A 26,241-nucleotide genomic window follows, 5' to 3' on the forward strand; every position below is an offset into this window, starting at 1 on the left:
AGGTTTGGGAACTGCAAGTCATTGGATAACACTGGATGAAAGTGGGAGAATAATTCACATGAGCTTTAAAAATTAGGCAAGGATCTTTTTATGATCAAAAGCTTCAAAATTATTTTAAGCAAGAATATGCATGTAAAGCAGGTTTTTCTGTATAAAGTTTAGATCACATACTTGTACATATTCAGGTACTGTAAAATGTTCTTTAAAAAAGTGAATTTGTATCGCTTCTCGGCCTTTTGGCTAAGATCAAGTGTAAAAGAGTGAATTTGTGAAATTAGCTTATAAAGCACTAGTGAGTGTAACATTAAAATATTTTTTTTCTGAAGATTTTAGTGGGAAAGCAAATTCGTCACAAATTCAGGGTTACAAAGATGTGTGTAAAGATTTAGAAAATTTTATAGTGGTAGGGAGGAAAATCTTGATAGCTAGGGTGTAAATTTCATTAGTAACTGGACCGATCTGTAGAAGATACTCTGTACAAAGAAAGAAATATCGTGGGCCTTTTTAATAAGAATAGTTGCTCAAGTATGCATGCAGTTTTTTGCCGGGGAGTGGAGGCTTGCTTTAAAAAAAAAAAAAAAAGTTAACGCCTTCCACTTTTCTTGTCTTTAAAAGAAAAAAGGGAGCCGAGAGGATGGAGATGACTCCTTTCACTAGACCGCGGTGCCTCTCGCGTTTCTCCGGCTGTGCGTGAGGCTTGCTGGGCCGGCACGGGGCGGAGCCGATGATGACGCGCCCTTGCGCCGCAAGGCATTGTGGGGAGCTAGGGCCGCGAGTAAGGTGGTTGGAGCGAGGTGGGGGCGGCCGTTTGTTTTCTCGTGGTCTCGAGCTCGCGCGGTCTCTTCGTTCCCCGCGGCGACCGGCGGGGCGGAGAAACGGCGGCGACGGCAGCAGCGGCTGCAGTTTCGGACACCGTCCTGTCCCCTCTCCGGCGAACCGGTTCCTCTTTCCCCTCCCTCTCACTGTTTGTTGTGTGTTTGATGTGTTAAAGCAGGAGCGAGTACGCGAGCAGCGCCATGAGCAACACTACCATCGTCCCCAGCACTGCGGGCCCGGGCCCCAGCGGCGGGCCGGGGGGCGGAGGCGGCGGCGGAGGCGGCGGCACCGAGGTAATCCAGGTGACTAATGTCTCCCCGAGCGCTAGCTCTGAGCAGATGCGGACCCTCTTCGGTTTCCTAGGGAAGATCGACGAACTGCGCCTCTTCCCGCCTGAGTGAGTATCGTCCACCATCACGGTTTTTGCTAACTCCTGCTCAGCCTGGGCCTAACGCACAGCATTTCCTGCAGGCCCTTGTTCATGCTTCCCTGGGCTAGGCTGCTTCAGTTGAGGTTGCCTATTGCGTTTACTTATGCAAGCAATCTGTGCATTAGGCCTAATAATAATGCAGAGAGGCAGGGCCAGGGTTTGGGGGATTAGGAGACATTTCTAATTTTGGGGTTTTTTTTTTTTCTTTTTCCTTAAATTGTGCCAGCGTGGTCGTTCTTTGGGCACTTAAATCAAGACAAACTGCCCACTTGATGTATTTTGTATATAGGTTAATCTCTTTATAAAAAACAAATGTTTGAATTTTTTGGAAAGTAACAAAAATATTCATTTCTATGTTAATTTGATATTGAACTTTATAGGCTGTTGTTCACTTAATGCTAAATATTGTTTTTCAGTGATTCTGGCCCAGTGAACATAATTCAGAGTTAATACTCGTTTGGACAGACAATTAATTCAGTGAGCCTGAGTAGTTTTTAAAATGAGAAAATGAGTTATAGCTGAAATCTTGGGTTTTCCTTTGTTTAAATAATGTATATATTTATATTTCAGAATTGTTCTTCAGAAGGAATTCTGTAGAATGTTAAATTTTTTAATTTGGGGTATATGGTTTTTGTTTTTATCCTGCAGTCTCATTTCTTATTTGTATCACAAAAGTATTGAATGAGTGCAGTAATTGTAAAGAAAAAAATAAGCTCTGACAAAATGTGGTAAATATTAGAGCAAAAATTTGAAATAATAAAACAGTCCAGTGCTCTTTGGGAAGAGTGAAAATTCAGATTTTACTGTCAGTGGGTACTCAGTACCCGCTGTACCATAAGAGTTTTATGATGTCACTTAAGTACTAAACAGGAAATTGGAATCCTCAAGGAATCCACGGTTGTGGATGTAATAAATCGTTAACCTCTGTACACTTTTCTAAAATAATTAATGGAAGTTGATCATACTGCGGTATTTAAGTATTACTGTATTTCATCACTTTCTACTTGAAGTATTTTCAGATGATTATTAGTGTTTGCAAGTGTTGCGTTGTCTTTAATTTTGAGGGAATATACATGTGGAGGGAGATTTCAGAGTAATTTACATGAAGTGTAGACATCTAGGAACAAACATGTTTTTGTTACAGTTATTTTGAACAGAAATTTGCTTTGACAGTGAAGGACAAATAGCTTTCATAATAGGAACTTATAGATGTTTTGCTGTTATTGTCTCACAACATACCCTTTATTAAATTGTTACTAAAATTAATAAACAGTAAAATGGCAGAAAATAAAAGTGACACATCTGATTATTATCAATGACTTGATTGTAATCTTTTTGTTTCTCAGAGTATGTGAGATACTGGACTTATTTATGAAAAAATTATTTCTGGTCCAGCAAGTCATTAAGAACTTTTTTGTAGTTGCTGACTGTAAAATGCTTTTATTTTGAAGGTGTTCTTTTTATGATACTTTTATAAAAAGATGACAAAGAAGTGTGGGATGTTTACTGGATCTTTTACCTAATGCATGGTCCTTATCTTAGAGGGAGTCCTGCTGGAACAGTCTGGCTTTTGATTTGTAGTCAAAGGAGTGGTTCCATCATAACCAGGAGAGTTTTGTGTACCAGGTAACATGGTCTGGGGTGCTGTGCATTAAGAGGATTCTTTCCCCTGTATTGGGAGGAAAAGATAAATATTGACACATTTTTGCTCTTTGACTCCTTCATATATGCTCCCACATACAGATCATTTTCTCTTCTGAAAATGTATACGGTAACAATATAGTGAATGTTACGTTGCCTAGTGGCTTTTCCAGTTTGAATAGTGTGAATGTAGATGCTTACTTTAGTTCATTTAACATTGTTGTTTTTTTAACTAAGCCTCAGTAGCTAATCTGACCTGCACAATTTGGAAATACTTTATTGACAATTTCTTTAAGCTCGCTACAGTTTTCAACAGTAGTTTGCTGGGGATAATGTGCTGTGGAGTCCCTAGCAGTCTAAAAGGGGTTCATCATTCCAAAAATACTACAAAAATTTACCCTTATTCGTAGAATAAGATTGAATGACTCGGATCACTTAAAATTCTATTTGATTGTAAACACATTTGGTGTTTGATTTTTTTTTTTTTTTCTTTTAATGGGTATGTGTGTATTTCTCCCAAAAGGTATTCTTATCCACCTGGAACTCTTATCCTAGATATGCCTGTGACAGGCTTGCTTTCTGTTGTTGCTCAAATGTCACCTAATCACACTATATAAAAATACAACACCCCTGCTCCCTGCCTTCTCTATTCAGTTTAACTGCTTTTTCTGTGTAGCACCATTCACCAACTTACAAGTTTAACTTCCTCCCTCTTCTAGAATGAGGTCCCTTGGGGTCATCAACATCACCCTAGGGGCATTTTTAAAGAACTTACATGACTGAGCCCCAACCCACACCTGCTGAAACTAATTTCAGTTCTAAATGCCTGTTTGGGGGAAAAATTCTTAGGATCTGGGATTATGCCAGACTGACATACCTCCTCAAGAAGGTGGTCTCCCTTTGTTTCATTGTTGAACCATCTATTTCTTGGTTATTTTAAGCCAGAAATTGCTGGTTTATAATTTCACCCAGTGATAATACAATCTCTCTTCACAGGAAATAGTATTCTATCCCTCTCTTCAGTATGATAGCCCTACCTACAGCTATCTGAAAGCATCTGTCAGTGTTCCCTCATTCTTCCTTTTTAAAAGAAAACGTTACTTTGATTCTGGTTTTTCTTAAAATGAATATTGAAAATTTAACATGGTTTGTCTCTTGTATGCTAAATGCTTTCCTATTTTATCTTGCTCAGTCCTTACATATTCAGAAGAAGAAGGTATTTTACCCTGTTTTACAAATGAGTGAACTGAAATTCACATATGTTGTTCTGTATACGCAAGCCCCTCTACTAGTGTCAGAACTATTATTCGAACCCCAGTGTTCTGATTCTTTTTTGCCACTTGATCAGGATTTCCTTGATTTAGCCAAACAACTTGTGAGTGGAATCATTCTTTTACGCCTAGTAGGTATTCTTCAAATGTTTGATTTTAGTGGGATTTCAGAGTGGAGAATGTAACAGGAGTCCTTACCAGGTAGTGATCCTTGAGACGCATATGCCAGTTACGCAGTAACTGAAGGCTACTTATAACACTGCAGATAAATTCATTACTAACTTTTCAGCCACCAAAAAGAGATACTTTAATGATCATATAAGTAACTTAGTATAGTTAGGTAAGGGAAAGAACATAGTTTACCTTTTAAAAATTTTTAAATAAATGCAACAATTTACTGTATTTCTTTAGAACTGGATAAGAGCACATGATGGAAAGGGCATATGAGGTCAACAGAGTTGTTAACTTTGCCACACACTTGCTGTTTTGCAGGGTTTAGGAGATGCTTTGTTTATAAGCTCAAAATTCTCTGCTCAGAAATGGTTAGCTCAGTATTAAGTTGGGGGTTGAAAGAACTTCTGACCCAAACCAGCAGTACTACTTTAGCAGGCACAAATATAAGCTGCGGATCTTGTTAAGAATCAGAGCCTTCCTGTAAAAAAAAAAGGGATTCTCAGATTCAGTGGGCTTGAGATGGAAAAGAGTAATCTGAATTTTATGTGTGCATCTCAGAAGATTCTGAAACAACCCTTAGAGGTCACTTAAGAAAGTAGAGACAATACCACCACCAATCTTGCTCCTCAGTTCTTTTCAGCTGCACTAACTCTTCTATATTAATTCTTAAAGATAAGGAGTAAAGACAGTCTTATTTGTAGCAGTGGTACTTGCACAAAATTCTAGGGTATGAAAATTAATTTCCAGTATCAATTCTTTATCTTAACATCTCTTCTATTAATCTTAACTGAGAAAGTATGACAGTATGCTTGTGGGACCAAATAGCAGTGGTTTTAAACAAGACCATTTAAAGTGGAGAGAAATTAATTATTTGTCCTTCTGAGTAGTCTTACTGTGACTGTCTTTTCCGTGATATTTAAATTGTTTGTATTTTGTCTTTACTTCACCACCACTTACAGGTTTGATATAGCCAAATAATGTTGCACAGACGTGAGTGGATAGAAAAAATGTGAATTATTTAAGATTGCCAAGTAAATGGAAATACATTGGGAGCATGTAGGCATACTTTCCTAATTTTTTTTTAAAATTTTATTTATTTTTTGGCTGTGTTGGATCTCTGTTGCTGCGCGTGGGCTTTCTCTAGTTGCGGCGAGCGGGGGCTACTCATTGTTGTGGTGCGCAGGCTTCTCATTGCGGTGGCTTCTCTTGTTGCGGAACACGGGCTCTGGGCGCCCAAGCTTCAGTAGTTGTGGCTCGCGGGCTCTAGAGCACAGGCTCAGCAGTTGTGGCGCACGGGCTTAGTTGCTCTGTGGCATGTGGGATCTTCCCCGGATCAGGGCTTGAACCCGTGTCCCCTGCATTGGCAGGCGGATTCTTAACCACTGTGCCACCAGGGAAGCCCCCTACTTTTTTTTAAAAGAAGTGTTATGTTTATATTCTTTAAGAACCTAATATTTGATAGTCATTATCTTTTTCTTTTAGTTAAATGACAATAGATGGTATCAAAGAAATGGTAGAGGTCACTTTTTAAGAAATTTAAGTGCTTACTACCTGCCAAGGCATTGTGTTAGATGTTAAGAACATAAAATGATAGCGTTTAAAGAGCTTTTTAATTTAGTGGTAACAATGTGGATGTCAGAAAAGAAATAGGAAAAGCTATATAGCTTTGGTACTAAAACTAATGGAACAGCATTCTTTTCAGTATACTGGGTGCAACATTGTTAATTTAGACCAGTGATGCTTTACACTAAAAAAACATTGTATCCTTTCAAAAACATTTTGCAGTAAACTTCTGTAACAAGATGGCCTAAGTCCATTTCGATATCTATGATACATACATTGACAGCTTTGCTTTGAACCTATCTTTACCCTGGGTGCATATTAAAATTGTCAGGGAGAATTAAAATAAAGAAGGCAGCACTCAGTACTTCGTTCATCAGAGATCTTGGTGTAATTGTAGTTCCGCACCCCCCCCAACTCCCGCCGTGATTCTAATATAAACCAGGGATGAGATGATTACTACTGCCTTAGGGTATTGATTTTCAAATAGCTTTTGGTTTGGTGTTAAGGCAACCCCTGCCTTTGTTTATTTAATCTTTCCCTTTCACAGAGAGTTTAGTGGCAGAAATTTAACCATCTTATATTTTTAAAAAACAACAAAAACTCTGCTCTTTTTCTAATCTTATCTTACTTAGACCTCCCATTGCTTGCACCTTAGCAACTTGTTTTTGTTTTATATAAGAATGCAATTGCCGAGGAGAGTGACTCTTTGCTTATTGAAATTTTGCCTAATTGGGGGGCGGGGTGTAGTATTACTCCCATGTGTGCTTAATTTTCTTTTTTTCTGTGAAAGTGCTCTAGTGGGAGAGCCTTAACCATTTATAATGCCTGGGAGTTTTAATATGCTGTAGGTTTAAGAGGACAGAGCATTTAGTGGCAGATCAAGAAAACTCATTGTCAAATAGATGTACTTTTACCACAATATTCGTTTGTCCCTAAAATGGAAAGGTTTTGTTTTTAACTCTGAAAAGTTAGACATGATGAAAAGTTTCCTAAGCCAAAACTAATTACTTGTTACCTGTATTTTTAAATGGCTGGTATTGTTATTATGAAATAAATGTTGACATTTTTGTGACCTGTTCAAACTCTGAGACTTTATAGTTTCAAGCTGTTTGTAACTTGATGCATTGTAAATTTAAACAGTGATTGTTTTTGTGTAGGTGCAGTTTGCTACAGTCAGTTCTGTGGGTAGTACTTTATTGGAAATGTCACATATTTTTGAACTGGTTAACTAAATGTGTGCAGTTATGTATTTTTATCTGCCTCTTTTACTTTTGGAATGCAAGTGTCGTTTGTGAATCATTCATTTCTGTTTTAGCTGATATTTTTCTCTCCTTTTATGTTATCTGTTTATTTTTTAGTGATTCGCCTTTGCCAGTCTCATCCCGAGTCTGCTTTGTTAAGTTCCATGATCCGGACTCAGCAGTTGTGGCACAGCATCTGACAAACACTGTATTCGTTGACAGAGCTTTGATAGTCGTACCATATGCAGAAGGTTTGTGCTTTGTTTAACTTACCTATGTGGGCATCCTATGATGACCATCTACCTCAGTGTAGTTTTAGAGTGAGCACTAGTAGCATGTTAAAAATCTAAGCTATTAACATTTTGAAACCCTTGTTATACTGTGGTCCATATTTTTACTTGAAGGCTTTCTTTTTAACTTAAAAATTCAAAATCAGGTCTGTTTGTATAAGATATTTAACCTTTTGAATTATTTTAAAGCATTTTCAAGTTCATTAAAACCATATCCCTAATATCTACTTAGTTAATTTAATGATGTTTTATGAAAAAGTCCTGAAGGTGAACAGTTCACGCCATGCATATTTACACAGAAACCTTCAAATAAATGCATGATGTTGTTTCTGTTTTGAATAAATGTGACCAGGTTGGTTTTATTCCTTAGTGATTCCTCTTAGTGATTCTTCTCACTGATAACTTTAAAAAATATATCCCACATTGAAGTTCAGTATACCAAGGGTCGCAATGATTTTGGTTTTTATGAAAGTTCAAGATTTCCTATAGCTTAGGTGCCAGATGGGCACTGGGTGTTTTGTTTTTATGCCAGATTTTCTTGTTCATTCTTGCTATATTTTCTAGAATATCTCTAAATAATAAATTCTTCTCTCTGTTATTTGTGTGTGTGATTTTTGTAGTGGAGAAGGCAAATGCAAAACTCTTCCAGATGACTGAAAAACAGTGGGTCCTCTGCAGCTACAGGGGATTCTAGACATTAACTAAAGGCCAGCAAGCACTCAAGTCCCCCAGGTGTTTTCCTGGTGTAACCATTTGTTAACTACATTTTTCTCTCTTTTTACATTTTAGGCTGTTTAAAGTAATTTGGCAGAAAAATAATGAGCAGGGTTTTTGGATCTAAAAAAGCCACTGTGACAAGACAGCACTCTATTAATTCCATTTTGTAAAATTTTCTAAGACATATATTAGTTTGTTCCCAATGTACTGCTACTTTATTTGCTTTTTGGTAACTATAAATTTGAGTCAAAGAAGTCACTGAAATATGTTAAAACTACTGGATTTTATTAACATATATGCTGACCGGGATATAAATGCTTTCCCCTTTCCTTAGTGAACTGGTCAGTGGAAGCAGAATCTTGATATTGTTAACTTTAGATACTATCTTAGATCTTTGAATACCGATGTGAACATTTACACCATTCCTTGTAAAAGTTGTGAAATGTCTAGTCCTTAAAACTTAGAAAAATTGCCTCTGTGGTTTTGTAAAGAAATTAAATTGCATTCATAGTTGGGTTAAGGCATGCTATATAATAACAGTAAATCTATGTCCGTGATATTAAAGTGTATGAGCCCAATTTTAAGGTTTTAAAATATATATATGCTGATAAACTTATGAGTTAGTATGTTTTGATTAAGCATTTTCTTTTATATCAGTGTGCCTGTTGTAGGATAAGACTTTTCACCAAGAGAAAATTTACAGAATTCAAATTTAGGATAAGTAAAATGTAGAACATAGCTTTTGGAACAAGGGTCAAATCATGTGAGTAATTTACAAAACATTAGTTAGCCTTTTAATTTAAAGAATTCTTATTGGCTAAGTATTATAGTTCCCAAGCCCTGAACATAATACAGTATATCATATAACTGGCTTTCATAAATATTTTTAGACCATAATAATTTTTCTGGATCTGTTTTGAAAGTGAAATATTTAGGGAGTACATATATAGAATTACAGAAATATTTAGTTCCAGAATCTATTAGTGTGTTACTGTAAGTTTTGGTATGGTATGCTGTATTAATGTTACCTCCGCGAAATATCTGATGTACTCAATCCCTTTGTCACCATTCACCCTGGTTTTAGCTCTTACGCTTTGGTGTTGGTTCTTGGTCAGTGTTTTAGAACAATAGACACAAAGTCTACGGTAAGGAATAGTCTTAACTGGTAAAACTGAGATAGCTGGATTTGGAAGGAACTCTTAATAGTAATGGATTTGGGGATTATTTAGGTTCCTTGGTTAATGTTTGTTTCTTTTGTCTGTTTCTTTTTCTTTCGTTTCTACACATTCATGCAGTATTTCATGGTTCTATCAAAGCAGCAGTAAAAAAAAATACTCTTGACGCATGAAAATTAACTGGTGAGGGGCCTCATTGCTATTTTTAAATTGTAGTTTTATTTTTAAATAGTCTTTTTTTAATCAGAGGATCAGATGCATGACTTTTTTTTTTAATGGATGCAGATCTTCTATCAGGTGTCTCACAGTAAATTCAAGAGGATTTTAGTTTGCCAGAAATGTTGCAAATGCACTAATTTTAGTAAGATGTTGATACTTAATATTATCCTCTTGAGACATAATTTTGCATGCAAAATTATCCCATAATCTTTGTAGGTTTGTTAATAATGATGCATTAATGCCCTATATCTAAATGATCTTCTCCCCCCCTCCATAACTCTTGGTATCTAAATTGATGACAGCTCTGACACAAGCAAGATAACAGTGCTGTGTAGTATACATTTGTTTATATTATCGGCACTTCTCAGTTTAGGTGGAAGGAACCATTACCTTTATTTAACAGTGGTTTTTCTTTTTTGTTGTTGTGTTTTACAGTTCTTTTCCCTGGTTCAGCCTGAACTATATACCAGGCCCTGCTGAAAATACCACCCAACAGTTTTCTTCTGCAGCTTATCCAGTTTCTCTTAAGTGCCCTGTACATATTGTATGTTTTATGATGAGATGCAGTTTCTTAATATGTATTACAGAAATCCTACTGGTATTTGCAAATATGTAGTTTAATTGTATTATTGAACTCTCATTTTGGGGGCTTGGGCACATTAACAGATTAATCCATCTGTATAGGGCTTTTGCTGTTGGATAGAATTTAAATTGTCTACATAAATATTTGTCTTAGGGCCCTTAGATTTGATCTGAATACACAGATAAGGCTTTAAAAACAGACATACATGTTGTTTTTGGCTTAAGGAGTTTGGCTAAGTTAGCTTTTCAACTGACACTATGTAGCAGCATTTTTGGTGTGGTTAGCATGGCACATGTTGGAACATAAAGCATTTTACTGTACAGGTAAGGAATGTGCCATGTTGTTTTACTTATTCTCTCTCTTTCTCTCTCACTCACTCACTCCCACACACACCCTGTGTGTATTCAGAGACCTTCAGAAACATTCATATTCATTTTCATGAGTCAGCAAAAGCCCTACGCTTGATTCCAACAGAATATTTCCTTTACATACTTTTCTTCTCTTAATTTTTACAAAATTTGTATGGTAGGTGTAAAAGAAAATCATAGTAACTGTACCATATTATTAACCCCTAAATCAAACTTTTTTTGTCTTGTGTATCTTGATTTTTCTGTGTGCTTTATAGTGAAGCAGCCGACACGAGTCGTTGTTCATAAAACAGCTTTTGAAAGTTGAGAGCACACCCCTGGAGAACCGACTGTGCTTGCTTACGTTTGGTTCATGACTTAAAAATCGAGTACAGGTGATGAAATCTTGGCAGTGTTAACAAAAAAGTAGTGTGTATTGTGCTATTTTTTTTTTACTCTAGAAACTTAACCATTTGTAGAGAAAAAGGAAACAGATTTTCACACATTGAAGTTTCATTCTGACATAAAATTAATGATAAATAATCATAGAAATCAAGCTTTATATTTTAGCGAACATAAATACTTTCAACAAACTCAGGTGGTGTATCAGGGAGACATTTTCTGGGTGTTTTTGTGTGTTTTCTGTCTTGCAAAAGAGTGTGTTCTAATGCATGGATGTTTCTCTGCAGGAGTTATTCCTGATGAGACTAAGGCTTTGTCTCTGTTGGCACCAGCTAATGCAGTGGCAGGTCTTCTGCCTGGTGGTGGACTCCTGCCTACTCCTAACCCACTTACCCAGGTATTCGTTCTGTTGAATTCTTAAAGAATGGAACTATATTTGTGCTTTTTGAGTGCCGTTGTGATTCTGGTTCATATACTGTTATCACGTGGTCAGAGCATTGTAAAAGGCTGTAGTATTGTAATCATAAATATTAAAGCGGTAGTTTGTGTTTTAAGAACATTCTGAAAATTGTAAATATCTTTTATCGGTTTTGTCACTGGCTCTCAAAATAGCCCGTAAGTCAGGAGGCATAAGATTTCTGTTGCACATGTTGTTTAAAATAGTATGTTCATTTGAACTACAAAAGAAAATTAAGGTGAAATTCAGACTTTTTTTTTTCTTTCTCCATGCGCTTTTATCTTGCTCTTGGGCTTTAAATTAAGTAGGTGGCTTAAAGTAAAGATGAATTCAAAGATCTGGGTAATTTGTAGGTACCTTTGATGTATAAAATTGTGTAATAACTAAGCCATTTTTATAACAGTACAGTTGATCCTTGAACAACATGAGTTTGAACTGCTTGGTCCATTTATATAAGGATTTTTTTCTACTAATACATATTATAGTACTGCATGATCCAAGTATGTGGACCAGCAGATACGGAGGGCTCACTGTAAAGTTACAGGTGTATTTTCGACTGCCTGAGGAGTCAGCACCCCTAGCCCCCATTTTGTTCAAGGATGAACTGTATTAACAGTGTTTTAACTCAGTAAATAGTTACATTGCAGGAAGTTTGGTAACTTATTTTTACTAAATAATAATGAAACTAGGAGAAATTTCAGCACAGTGCTTGTAGAGAAGGTCAACGGCCTCCAAAGTTATAAGATTTTGCATGGTTTGTGTGCATTAAACTGACTAATCAGAATTATGTCAGGCAGGAGACAGAACCATACCGTAATTCGAAGGAGAAAAGTTTTAGTATAAGGAATTACTAATTAGTAACAGGAGATTACTAAGGGAACTCTAGTGAGTACCAGAATCGCAGGTATAGGAAGCAACCTCTACTTCTAAGCTAAGGAAGGAAACACAAGAAAGAAACACATGTGGGTGAGGGGGCACATCTTCCCCCTCAAGGCTAAGATTCAGACCTCCTTCAAAAAGGTAGATACAGTAGAAAGTTCTCTGGGGTACTATGGAACTTGCTAGGAGGCTGCCTAAGAGGTTGCCACTGAAACTCACTGAGGTGAAGGCCACTGAGTGTCCCATGGGGCACTGCCAGTAAGAATCAGAAAGGAGACATAAGAACTAGAAAGACTCCCTTCCACAGTCAGTGTCCTTCCAGCTCCCCCCAAAAATAAAGCTTAACATCGTGCCAGCTGTCAAAGGAGAAATGCTTATGAGGGTGCTGCCTTCACTATCACACAGTAGGACAACAAACAGTGGATTTGGAGCTAAGAAGCAGTAAATATTTATAAATGGCACAAGAATGTGTGAAAATCTTTGCATTTTTTTCTAAATTCTGATTTTAAGGATAAATGTGCTGTGATGAGTGAAAAATGAGGCCATCATGTTATAGCAGGGGTAGGCAAACTATAGCTCTTGGGCCAGACCCCTGTTATCTGTTAATTTTTATTGGAACACAATTATGGCCACTTATTTATGTATTGTCTCTGACTGTTTTTGATCTACAGTGGCATAGTTAAGTAGTTGCACCAGAGTCCGCACAGCCTACAGACTTAAACTAGTTATTATCTGGCCTTTAGAGGAAAAAAAAGTTGATGCACTCCCCCAACCCCCACAGTAAAGGAAACAAACAAGATTTTAAATAAATAAAATTTGAAATTTCACAGATTGGCGCAGTTCCATTGGCTGCTTTGGGAGCTCCTACTCTTGATCCTGCCCTTGCTGCACTTGGGCTTCCTGGAGCAAACTTGAACTCTCAGGTATAACTTAATACCCTTCAACTCTGAGCTCATTTTTGTAATTAAAAAATTTACTGCATTAAATGTTAGTTTGCATTTCAAGAGCAGGAGATAACTGACTGTTGTATATTGTAGTAATTTTTTCTTATGTAAACTTGTTAATGAGAGATTTAAAAGGTCACTGCATTATTAGCCCCTTGCCCATCAAAGAATTTCTCATTTGTTAAAGTTCAAAGTAGACTAGTTTCACAGGAAGCCAACACCACATCAGTATCTTACGAAGTCAAAATAAAGTCATGAAATGATAGGAATGTGTGTTCATAATTTATTCTCTTGTCATCTACTCATTTAGAAATTTTTGTTTTCCCTCATTGCGATTTGGCTGAACTTTTTTCTGAAGTCCTTACTTTATGGAATTCTTTTGATTATTATACTGACTAAGCACTTTGAGTTTTGTTTTACATGTTTCCTTAAAATGTTACTTTCCCTTAGAAAGTCTTAAAATAAGCAAGAGGTGATTATTCTATAAAATCTGGACTGTTCAGCTTCATAATCTTCATAATTAACTTGATAAAGCAGCTCTGGGTATCCAGTACTACAGTCACTAATGTCACCAGTTTACTTTTTTAATGTTGCGACTAGAAAACTTAATATGACATATTTGGCTGGCATTATATTTCTATTGGTCATTGTTGTGCTTGGGATATATTAGTTTCTATAGGTTTGCCAGATTGTTCTAGGACATTTCAACATACTAAAAAAATTAAAATAGTAATCATTTATTGTTCTATGTGTTCTCATTGCTATTTTTTTGTTTTTCCAGTCTCTTGCTGCAGACCAGTTGCTGAAACTTATGAGTACTGTTGATCCCAAGTAAGGATTTTTTTCTTCTGTTTCCATTGGTGATAGAGAGATAATAATATCTAGAGAACAGGTATTTTATTTTTGATAGCTAAAAGAAAGTTTTCTCAAGGCATGCAGTATGTAATCCTGTTTTCTAGAAACAAGGAGAAAAAATCCAGAGGTAAGCCCATCTATAAAGGGTTTTGTTTTGGAATAATTATTGGTCTTTGAAAACCATTGTAAATAGGTTAAACCAGGATGACAAGTAAAGAGCTAAGTGTTGTCTTTAGTTGATTCATTTAAAAAATTATACTACCTACTATAAGCTTGTGCCTTCATAGCATTTATACTCAGAAAGGGAGACACTGTTTAACTATAGTAAAGCATGTGCATCCAACTGGAGGAAGTACAGAGGTGCTATGGGAACTTATTGCAAGGAGGAGAACTTAGTTCAAAGATCAGAGAGGCTAAGCCCTAGGGCAGGAGTCCCCAACCCCCAGGCCGCGGCCCGTACTGGTCCACAGCAGCCTGTTAGGAACCGGGCTGCACAGCAGGAGGTGAGTGGCCGGCGAGCGAGTGAAGCTTCATCTGCTGCTCCCCATCACTCGCATTACGCCTGGACCATCCCCCCACACCCCCGTCCGTCCATGGAAAAATTGTTTTCCAAAGAACTGGTCCCTGGGGCCAAGAAGGTTTGGGACCACTGCCCTAGGGGATGAATAAGAGGAAGGCAGAAGTGAGGGAAACACTAGCCCAGAGTAAAGGAGTAATACATGTCACATAATAATAGTCAGCATCTTTTTAGGGGCTTTGGAAAGTTTTCTTCATGCTGTAACTTATATTTCCTACTTGATATATCACAAATTCATGAGATGTTTTCATTGGTAATTTCTTAGTATATTAAATCTGAACTTAATGCTGCTTCTTCTTAACTTGGTGAAAGTCACTGTCAGTAAGTGGGAGAGCATGTGGGGGAGGCAGGACAGACTCATTTGATTATAGTAGTTAGTGGCATTTTTTTTCTTAAAAATTATCAGGTAAAATCCAAGTATCTACCACCCTGCTTATAAAAATATCACTAATACAGTTTTTTAAAACTCCCTGTGTACTCATTCTTGTTTACATTTCCCACTCTACCCACAAATAACTACCAGCCTCAACTTGGTGTCTACAGTATTTTTTCACTTTTATAAACCCTTAAGGTGTATCTTTAGCCTTTCCATTCAGGAATTTCGTAAGTAATTTTGGTGTGCCATTGGCTTTTGCCTCGGTTTCTCCCCATGTGCAAGCTTAAAAGTAATTCTCTTCCCCAACGAAATTATGATGATGTAAAAGTTTTTAAATCATATTAAGGAAGGTTCTGTTAATCAAAAATCTTTAGCATCAGCATATTCCCATGTACTAACATTTCTCAAAATGTGCATAGCAAGTTCATGGATGTTCAGCAAAATTAAATAGATTTTTTTTTTTCTTCCACATATCTCTGAGTCTTTTAAAATGCAGGTGCCATTGTAAATATTCAAAAGCTTACTATACTATATATATATTGCATATAATTTTATCAAAATTATTGTGGAGTTTCCCCCCCCCACACACTTTTTTTCAAGGAGTATCTTACTAAAATGATGATAGGAACATGTATTTATTTGAAATGCTGTTGTACATTTTTAAATATTTCACATACAATTCTTGGTTCTGTTCCAGGTTGAATCATGTAGCTGCTGGTCTTGTTTCACCAAGTCTGAAATCAGATACCTCTAGTAAAGAAATAGAGGAAGCCATGAAGAGAGTACGAGAAGCACAGTCCCTAATTTCTGCTGCTATAGAACCAGGTAAAATAGGTTTATGCAATTATGTTTGGAAATTTGTTGAATAATACTTCAGTCATTTTTTTAAATTTTATTTTCCGTGAAAAGATCATTTAGTGCAGTGATTCTCGTTTGGGAGTGGGTGGGTGGTATGGGTAAGAGTTGTCACCCAGGCATATTTGGAAATATCTGGAGACACTTGGTTGTCATGCTGGTACCAACTGCATCCAGTAGGTAGAGGGCCAGGGATATACTAAACATCCTACAGTGTACAAGCACCTCCTACTCCCTAAACTAAAGAATTCTTCATTCTGAAACATTAGTGCCTAGGATTACCTAATGCTTCGTGTGATATTTTGGTTGTTTTTAATTTATGAGGTTTTTTTTTTTTGGTGGTTTTTAATCATTTATGTTTGCCTAAGTTGGGGTAGCCTAATTGATTTCAGTCTTTTATTTGACCAAGAAAACCTACTAAAGATCTTCTGTTTATGCCATTTGTTTAAAGAAAAGCAAATATATTATTCTTTGCAGATTGTCTTTTTGAGATGAAGTGAATGGTTGTCCCATTGTCTTCCTGTATATATTTGGATCTTTGGTCCTGAATTTTTTTTTCCCATTAAAAACAATGTTTTATTCATTTTTTTCACTCTATTTCTTAATAAATGGGATGGTTTTTATTATATATAGTATTAGGCAAATAATTGTTAAGTATAATAGATAAATTAATACCAGATGCTTTCTGTATTATCTCATTTAATCAACAAATTATTAAATAATTAGCCCAAGGTCACATGGCTGGACCTGTACGACTCCAAAGCCAGAATACCGTTTCTGTTTTCAATGAAAACTCATAACTGAAATGACTAAAATTGGTTTCTTTATGAATTTCTTTTTGCCCCAAGATTTTTGTTAATTTATTAATAATGACATTCACAATAAATTGAATCCTATTAATGAAATGATCTAAATGTAAAAGAGGAACTCAGTCTCACTTTCATAGTCCATATACGAAGAATGCAATGGCTGTATTTCTCTTTCATTATGTCCTAAGTTAAAGGAGTAAGTTAAGGAGTTTATGTGTTATTTTAAAACAAGGAAATGGTGATAGATCTTTCTAGCTCTGCTCCCTGCACTTATACAGTTGAAAATGAGTGAGGAAGAAGAAGGACAGACAGATTAAAAAAAGAGCTAGCTTAGTAAAATCCAGTTCTGTCCCAGCAGTATAGTGAAAAGAGTTAATGAATGAGACACTATTTATTTAGGAAAGGAGCGTAGAGCTAAGTGATGAATGAAAGAAGGAACATTTTGCTGGACCAACAATTTTAAATGTTTATTTTAAATTTTTATTATAAACGTATTTTTTAAACATATTTTACACTTAAATACTGGTTGGGGAGATGTTATTAATACATAAACATGTAAAGATTAGAGTTTTAATCTGGGTGAATGGTAGCTATACTTGGGGAAGTAGAACCTAGAAATGGAAAAAGGGACTCATGATTTAGAAATCTCTAAAGGGTAAAGAATGAGAAAGGTAATTATTTTCATAGATTGTTTTATGGATGACACTTGACAGCCTCCTAAGTCTGGCAAATGAAATAGTCAAAGGAACCTTTAGCTGCCTGAATTTAAGAATTTTGTATTAAAGCTGAAAATTAAGGTAATAAATTCTAAGAATAACTCCTGAATGGGAATAATCTTCCTGCTTGATGATGTCTAAAGCCAGATTCCTTTTCTTTTAAATCCAGATAAGAAAGAAGAAAAACGAAGGCACTCGAGGTCAAGATCACGTTCTAGGAGGAGGAGGACTCCCTCATCTTCTAGGCACAGGTTATTAGATTGATTGCTTTTTGGTAGTAAGTTGTAGCTTAGACAAAGATAATTTCTCTGTATGTCACATCTGCTTATCTCTTAACCTAATTAGCTCCTGGTTAAAGTGGTTTTGGTAACTACTGCTATTAGCAGAGTATGAGAATTAGTGTTCACACATATATAAATGGAGAAAAGATATGGATGATTGATACTTTAAAACCCCCAAAAATCCAGGGTTAGGAGGAAGCCACTGGGATTTGAGCACTAAGATGAATTAGTACTATGGAAAGAACACTGGACTTGAAACTTTTAACTTGAATTCTAGTTCTGACTTTTCACCGGACTCCTGAGAGTTTGAACATGGAATGTTGTCATGCAGCTTGCAGATTACCATCTAAAGCTTGAATATTTGCAGATGACAACTTGTTATCCTTTTTTGAGATTGTTCTTTGTATTGGACAAACCACATGATAGTACCTATTATTCTTTATCCTACCTAGAGTAAGACTAGGCAATTTAAAAGGACCAGTGTATTTTCTTTTTCACATGACATTCCTGTATAAGTTTGTAAGGGTCTCTCTAGCCCAGTGGCTCTCAAACTTGCTGGTATTAAGACCTCTATACTTGTAGAATATTTGAGTACTCCGATGAGCTTTTGTTTATGTGGGTTACATCTGTCAGTGTTGGCCGTAATAAAATTTGAAACCATCATCTGAAATAACAATAGTAAACCCATTTGTATTAACTTAGCTTTGAAACAAAACTTTTCCAGAAAAATTAAAAGAATGGCTTTGTTTTAAATCTTTGCAAATCTCTCTAACCTTTGGCTTACTGGAAGACATGTACAGGATTCTGCATTCAACTTATTGCAGTATATTTTGGTTAATATATGTAGAAAATCTTACACAAATATATAGTGAGAAGAGGGAAAAGTAGTTTTATAGTCTTTTCAGGTAATTGGGAATAGTATTCTTTGATAGAATACCAAAACTTAACAAGAGTACTTTCTTAAAAGATAGTAGTAATATGGAATCTGAAACCGTAATAGTGAACCTTTTATATTTTGCTACTTTAAAATCTATTGATCTTTTTTACACCTTGATGTATCTTTTTCTCAGGCATGCTTTTGTACAATTATGCATTGATGGTTTGGAAAATGATTGATTTATTGCATTATCCAAGTTTTCAAATGTTGACACATTTTGTTACACAAGATCAAAAAATGACTTGGTAATATCGCCACACATCTCATCGGTAAACCGTTTTAAAGTGTTAGGAAGCTGTCAAGTTCACAATGGTGTGTTCAAGTTTTCCAAAATTTAATTTTCTCTTGAAAGCTCAAATTTTATTATTGGCAACAAATTTGTTTTCCTTGAAATGATAAACCTCACTCATTTTCCATGAAAGTGTTCTACCAAATACCCAAGTCTGAACAACCATGGTTTGTCACTTGTTCTTTCAGGTAAAGATGATGTTTCATGGCAAAAGCAATTAGGTGAGCTCACACTCAATCACACAGGTGTCTTCCTTGACACAGTCATTGAACTATAAAGTATCAGAAGTGATTTATGCATACTACCCGTTCTGTTGCACAGAATATTGCTGAAGGGACTAGATTTAATATTACTAGTCAAAAATAATACTACTCTAATATTACTCAAGGGACTAGATTTAATAAAATTAATAGTTTTTACTGGCTTTATCAAAGACATCCTTAGTGAAAATGGCAGGGTTTTTTTTTCTTTCTTTCTTTTTACTGCAAGCGCATACTACAAATGCCAGTGAAGAATACAGTAGATAATATGTTCAGTTGCCGCTACCTTGATTTGTAATAAGGAGATGCCAGCACTTGTACACCACCATTGCTTTTGCACCATTAGTGCAAATGTCACAGTGGAAAAGGCAGATAATATCTTGTTATTATTTTGAAAAAAAAAATTGACAGACCCCATAACATTGATAAGTCATTTCTTAGACTGTGTCTTAGTCCATTTGGCTGTTCTAACAGAATACCATAGACTGGGTGGCTTATAAACAATAGAAATTTACTTCTCACAGTGCTGGAAGCTGGGAAGTTCAAGATCAAGGTGTCAGCAAATTTGGTGTCTGGTGAGGACCTGCTTCCTCATTTATAGTTTGCTGTCTCTTCACTGTGTCCTCACATAGGGGAATGGACCAGGGGGTCTTCTGAGACTTCTTTCATATGGGCATTAATCCTATTCATGAAAGCTGCACCTTCATAACCTAGTCACCTCCCGAAGGCCGCTACCTCATAATGTCATCACATTGGGTATTCGGTTTTGCATAAGAATTTTGGGAGGACACAAACATTCAGTCTGTAGCAGAATGTTACAGGGTGGTGTTGTCTGGTGTGTCTGTCACCCACTTTCCCCCAGCCCATCTCATTCTTAAAGATGTCTTTCAAAAACCCAAATGTAAAACATGTCACAGCTCTATGAAACCTTTAGAAGCTCCTTATTGTCTTAAGAAGTTGACACATAAAACCTTAGAATGGTGTTCAAGGATCTTTACTATTCATCTTGGTTTAATCTTTCCACACTTGTCAATTGCCACTCCAAAATAGCTAACCTCATTATTATATTTGTTATGGTGATCTGTGATTAGTGATCTTTGATGTTGTTACTATTGCAAAAAGATTACGGCTCACTGAAAGCTCAGGTGATGTTTAGCAATCTTTAGCAACATTTTTAATTAAATTACGTACCCTGTTTTAGACATAATGCTATTGCACACTTCACAGACTACAGTATAGTATAAACATAACTTTTATATGCACTAGGAAACCAAAAATTCATTGTGACTCACTTTATTGCGATACTCACTTTACTGCAGTGGTTTGGGAGCAAACTCAGTATCTCTGAGCTGTGCCTGTACTTAGAATCCTAACCTTCCAGGACAGGTGCTCTCATAGCTTAGTTTAACACTTAGAAAGACTTAAAAAGGAGAACCTATATCTTTTTCCTTTGTACATAACAGGGACATGCTAAGGCTTTCAAATACTAATTTTAATTATGACCAATGGGAAATAACAGTGAAACATTTATTTCCCTGAACAAAGTGCTTTTTGAACACTTGTAGTAATGCCTCATAACAGAAAGATAAATATTTTGAGTTGTTGTAGTATTTTAATCATCTTGGTATATAAAATGACCATTACGTTCAATAAGCTTTTTACGTATTTAGATACATAATATGATAATCTATATTTTTCTAATTTTTAAAAGCTTATGTAAACTGTGTTGAAGTGGCTCTGCAGTGCAATGCTGTTGAAGAATAACTTTCAGCACCTTATAATAAATTGATTGATGGAATACCTCTGCTTATTAGATTTTTTAAAACTATTTTATGTTATTAATCACTTTGTTTAGAAGGAAACCTACAAGAATGCACTTATGATTTTTTCCTACAACTATATTTTTTTCTATATACATTAGAGGTAGGATAAATGTGTAACAGTTTTGCTAAGATGATTGTTGACTTAAATTTTTGTTAAAGCCAGAATTCTTAAAAGATGAACACTACTTAATTCTAATAGCATCAATTTTGGTTTTCCAGAATTTTTTTTAATTCTTAATAAGAAAGTGATGGATCTGATATTTTATAGGGTCAATATTTCGCTCAAAATATATTAGTAGTACCTTTTACTAGTCAGACACTATAGTAGTTGCTCAAGGGTACAGTGGTGAATAAGATAGACATATATACCCCTTGTCCTTATGGAGCTTAGAAAAAGGTAGGTAAGCATTACATGAAAATTTCCTAGGATATAGACATGTTATTGAGAGGGATTGCTTTAGTAGATAGTTTCAAATATGGTCAAAAATAAGAGATGAGCAAAACATAAAGTTACTGAATTTTGATGAGACACTACTACTGATGGGTTTTGAAACAGCTGTTCTAGAGAATGATGGCAATACTAAGTTAGCACATCAGTAAGAGAAGAGGGAGTCAGTATATAATATATATGTCTACAGTAAGGCACTGAGCTGGGCTTTATAATTTCAACTATTCTGTGATGGAGGTGCTATTTTTCTTTGCTGAAGTAATACGCTCAAAGAGGTTAAATAATGAATGCTCTCAGTTAACTGGCTTATAAATGAGATTTGAACACACATCTTTTACATCACTAAAATGTCCATCCTTTGGCACTTTGAAAAAGTGAAAGCAAAAAGTTTAAATTGTATTTGAAGTTTTCCATGGAAAGAGGTTGAATGGTCCACTAGAAATTAAATGACCAAGTCTAAGCAAAGAACTGCAATTTATTTTCAATTATTCTTAAAATAGAAAGGAATAAAATATAGGAAAGAGGATCAAAGAACATCAAAAGGTTCATTGCACTTAACCTTTCAGAGAAAGTATGGGGGGCGGGGTGGTATGCGGTAGGCACAGAGAGAAACATCTCTTACATGGCAGGAAGGAGGGAGTAATGATGTAATGTTGAGGACACATAAGAGTAGAAAAGGCAGTTTGTATGGAGTTGTATGTATCTGTATCATGCTTGCATTGCTTGGATTTCTCTTAAACTGTAAATCGAAGAAGTGGAATATATTTCAGAGAACAATTGGAAATCATAGAAGGCAACGCACTGTATGGTTTCCATTTTTAAAATGGGAATAATGGTACATACTTTATTAGGTTTATTATGAGGGTAAATGAGTTAGTATTTGTAAAGCATGTAGTGGGCATAAATAAGTATTCGATAAGTAGTAAATGGGTTTAACTAGCAATAGTGAGGAATCAAATAAGGTGTACTTGCAAAAATGCTATGTAATTGCGAAATGATGCAAATGAGTCAGATATTTTTTGTTTTCCTTCATTCTCTAGCAGTATTTTTAAGTTTGGAGTTGTAGTTTCAATGGGCAAAGTAGGATTGATTTGACAGGTTGAGCAAAAGATTAAAAGGTGAGGAATTCCAGGTGTTAAAAGGTATTTACTAATTTCTAGGATATCAAAGATGTTGTGTGGAGTAAATAAATAATGGCAGGAAATTACCCTCACTTACTGATGGCTAGTCCACATGTCTGAATCTTTTGTCTGATGCTTATATGAAATAGTCAGAAACAGAGCTAGTGTTTTTCCATTTACATACATGTGTTTGCTTCCTTTTACATTATAAGGCGGTCAAGAAGCAGATCAAGGAGGCGATCACATTCTAAGTCAAGGAGTAGACGACGATCCAAAAGTCCAAGAAGGAGAAGATCTCATTCCAGAGAGAGGGGTAGAAGGTCCAGGAGCACATCAAAAAACAGGTACAGTAAAAAACTATTAACAAACACTGAGTGGGAAGACAAATTTTAGAGTTCCCAACACCCCCAAATACTGCTGCTTTAATGACAAAGAAGAGGTTATGATAGGAGATAGGACTGTACTGAGGAAGAAACTGTTGGAGGAGGCTGACATTGTTTTCTTGTGCTCCTTCATAAACTTGAGATTTCTACTTACAGCTGAAGGCCTAGAGAAAATTTCTTTGTAGTAAAAATTCTTAGCTGTTTCTACTGCCTTTTTTCATTTCCTCTTTTCCATTCAACCATTACTAAGGATTTAGTGTTACCAGCCACATCTCTTGGTATGCCAAAGAGTTTATGGCAGACAGTCATGCCTTTCTAATTCATCTTTATATACCTCATCGTGAGCACCTTTGTAAATATGAATTCAATATTGCTATATTCCAGAGACTGAACCATACTTAACAGTCTTATCCCATGGTTTGGGGACCAGTAGAGAATTAAAGTGAGGATTCATTAAAAAAACAGACATCCCCACCTTAACATTGTATTTCAACTTAAACATGCATTCAGTAATTTGTTTTTTTCATATAGGGCCAAACTGAAATTAGGCCTGGTCTTGAGTAATAACATACCAAATCACTTTCTTTTCATTTAAACCACCTTTAAAAGTGTTGAGAACTCTGTTACTTGGAAATACCTAGATTTTTTTCCCCCATTTTTTGTTGTCACACAATACAATTTCACAACACTTAATTTTTAACAAATGTCCTTTATCTCTTTCTAAAATATTTGCCTTAATTTTCTAGAAGCAGCCGTATGTTTTATACTACTTTACCCATTCATATATTTAATTATGTAATTAAAATAGTAAGGATCACAGGGAGGGGGCAACAAAATTTATTCTTGGTCAGCATATAACTCAAGTGGGGACAGAGGTTCTGGGATAGCTTTACTGAGTGTTCATCCTCTAACGAGGCTTCTACTCATGTTTTAGAGTTAGTCATCTCTTAATTCAGTCAGTCAAACAAACAAGCTTACTTAATGAAACATCTTTTATACAAAGCAATTAGGCATTCCTTCCCTCAAGGAACTTTCTTTATACTAAGAGAGAGATGAATGTAATTACAAAGGAAGGGCCATTGTTAAGGATGTTGGAAGAGATTTATTGAGAGGTGACTCTTGAGTGTTGAATTCTGATAGATTTGACTGGACTCGGGGGCATGGTTTCAGGTAGAGAATGTTTACAAAGTTAGCATGAATTCTTGAAATAGCAAGTATTTTGGTATAGAAGGACCAGGAAATGAGGTCAGGAAAGTTAAGGAGACAGATCACCATAGAAGGCTTTGTTGTTCACACTAAGGAGTTTGCGGCTGATCCAGGAGGCAACAGGAATGAATTGAAAAGTGATGAGCAGGGAATTAATATTTTCAAGTTTGTACTTCGGAAGATTTCTGATAGGGGGTATAGCATCAATTTGTGGAAAACATGACTGGGGCCACTTATGGGACTATTAAAGTAATCTAGGAATTCGATGATAATAAGGACTTGAATGAATAGAGAGGATAACTGATGGAGCAGGATGAGCAAAGATGGGAGGGAATGAAATACAGAATATAGGGTGGGATTAGTTTAGAACAAACGAAGAGATACTTTAATCTCTAAAATTATAGAATAGTTGAAAATAGGTGTGTGTTTATGAGTATAAGGATATAAGGGACATATATATATTATAAATATGTATATATTTTACCTTTTGCCTAGAATCTTGGGACGAAAAAATGCTGTGGGGAATAAAAGTAAACTTAGAAGAATCTGTAAAAAGACCTTAGAGTGGAGGCCTGGTTGTAGTAGCAGTCCATGTTGATGTTTTTTTTCTAAAAGCATTGAATAGCCCAGAATATATAGCAGCAGGGAAAAAGTAAGAAGGTTGGCTTCATCCATGAAGAGGTTACATCGGGTGTGTGCTTTGAAAGAAAAACTTAAAATAGTGATGGGGTTTTGGCCTGTCAGTAGAGGATTTAGAGCCAGGGTCGGTTGGGAAACTGGGACTTAGCTAAGAGAAAAACAGAGTGTTGAAGAGCCTAGAGAAAATTATTTAAACTATTAGCGTTTATCGCCAGACATACTAAGAAACTGGCCACCATCCTTGTTTTCTTGCCACATAGTCTGTTTTGCTCTTGGAGAGAAGTATGTGGAATACCAGGAAAATAGGATTTTTAAAATTTGTTTACCACAAATATGCCACTTGAGTTACTATTTTTTTTAAGTTTGTATCAGAAAAACGTAAAATTTAAGAATCAGATTAGATTTCACTGTACTTTTGTTTTTATTTGTAGTTTGATAGAAATATAAATTAGTTGAATCTTCTAATACATTCATAAATTGTTTTCATTTATTAGAGACAAAAAGAAAGAAGACAAAGAAAAGAAACGTTCCAAAACACCACCAAAAAGTTACAGCACAGCCAGACGTTCCAGAAGTGCAAGCAGGTAGGGTGGCATTATGAATTCTTGGCATTTTTTTACGCTTTCATTTTTTTAAGCTTTGTTTGCAAGACTATTAGCAGGCTGTGAACATGAAATGTTTTCCAGTACATAGCTACATACTTCAGTGGTGAAGTTTTTTTAAAGGCAATTTGTGAAGAATAACCTAAAGTTCATTTTTCTTTTCACTTAATGTTTTATGGTGTGGAGTGTATTTAAAATAATGTGGGAATTCAGCAGAGGTCAGTTTTTATGTTTGCTATATGCATTTCACATCATAATTTGAATTGTTTGTGTGGGTTTTTTTCCCCTAAACATCTAAGTTTTAATGGCTAAAGTATACTGCATTATCACATTAAATTCATTTTATCATAGTAAGTTATATTTAAAATATCTACATGTTAATACTCAGAATAATTTTTTTCCCATACATAGTGGTTCATTGATAAAATAATTGGAGGCAATGCAAGTTCTGATTTGTGTCATTCTTAGAGTAGTAATTCTATCTTTAACCTGCTGTAGTGAAAATTCAGTGTTGCAAACTTTCTCAGAAAATACATTTTTCACACTTAACATGGGATTCATATGATAGTAGTAAGGGCTGGCCATACTTAATTCCATTTTCTTCCAATCTTTAGTTTTTTGTTTTGTTTTTAACTTTTTATTTTATTTTAAAATTTTTATTGGAGTATAGTTGATTTACAATGTTGTGTTAGTTTCAGGTGTACAGCAAAGTGAATCATTTATACGTATACGCGTATCCACTCTTTTTTTTTAGGTTCTTTCCCCATATAGGCCATTACAGAGTACTGACTAGAGTTCCCTGTGCTATACAGTAGGTTCTTATTACTTATCTATTTTATATATAGTAGTGTGTATATGTCAGTCCCAGTAACATTTTCTTGACATTGTTCATTTTCCATTAAGCAAAAGTAAAGG

The 26,241-nt window shown here is 35.6% G+C and overlaps 1 protein-coding gene across 10 annotated transcripts in view; it reads left to right on the forward strand.

The window, feature by feature from the left end:
• The window catches only part of SRSF11 (serine and arginine rich splicing factor 11), a 46,477-nt gene that overhangs the window by 12,579 nt on the left and 7,657 nt on the right, over nucleotides 1-26,241 (forward strand). For 2 of the 10 annotated variants that reach the window (XM_028166715.2, XM_007182916.2), the window contains exons 2-10: nucleotides 992-1,213; nucleotides 7,254-7,387; nucleotides 11,157-11,266; nucleotides 13,036-13,128; nucleotides 13,931-13,980; nucleotides 15,655-15,782; nucleotides 17,507-17,588; nucleotides 22,709-22,840; nucleotides 25,219-25,308. In XM_028166715.2, coding sequence (XP_028022516.2) covers nucleotides 1,017-1,213; nucleotides 7,254-7,387; nucleotides 11,157-11,266; nucleotides 13,036-13,128; nucleotides 13,931-13,980; nucleotides 15,655-15,782; nucleotides 17,507-17,588; nucleotides 22,709-22,840; nucleotides 25,219-25,308 — 1,016 coding nt within the window. In that variant the 5' untranslated portion in view covers nucleotides 992-1,016. Of the gene's footprint in view, nucleotides 1-774; nucleotides 1,214-7,248; nucleotides 10,863-11,156; nucleotides 11,267-13,035; nucleotides 13,129-13,930; nucleotides 13,981-15,654; nucleotides 15,783-17,506; nucleotides 17,589-22,708; nucleotides 22,841-25,218; nucleotides 25,309-26,241 lie in introns of those variants that run through there. The other 8 variants (XM_057552568.1, XM_057552561.1, XM_057552573.1 and 5 more) reach the window with 8 other exon arrangements.

This window comes from Balaenoptera acutorostrata, chromosome 1 (genome assembly GCF_949987535.1).
Source record: "Balaenoptera acutorostrata chromosome 1, mBalAcu1.1, whole genome shotgun sequence".
Classification (NCBI taxonomy): domain Eukaryota; kingdom Metazoa; phylum Chordata; class Mammalia; order Artiodactyla; family Balaenopteridae; genus Balaenoptera; species Balaenoptera acutorostrata.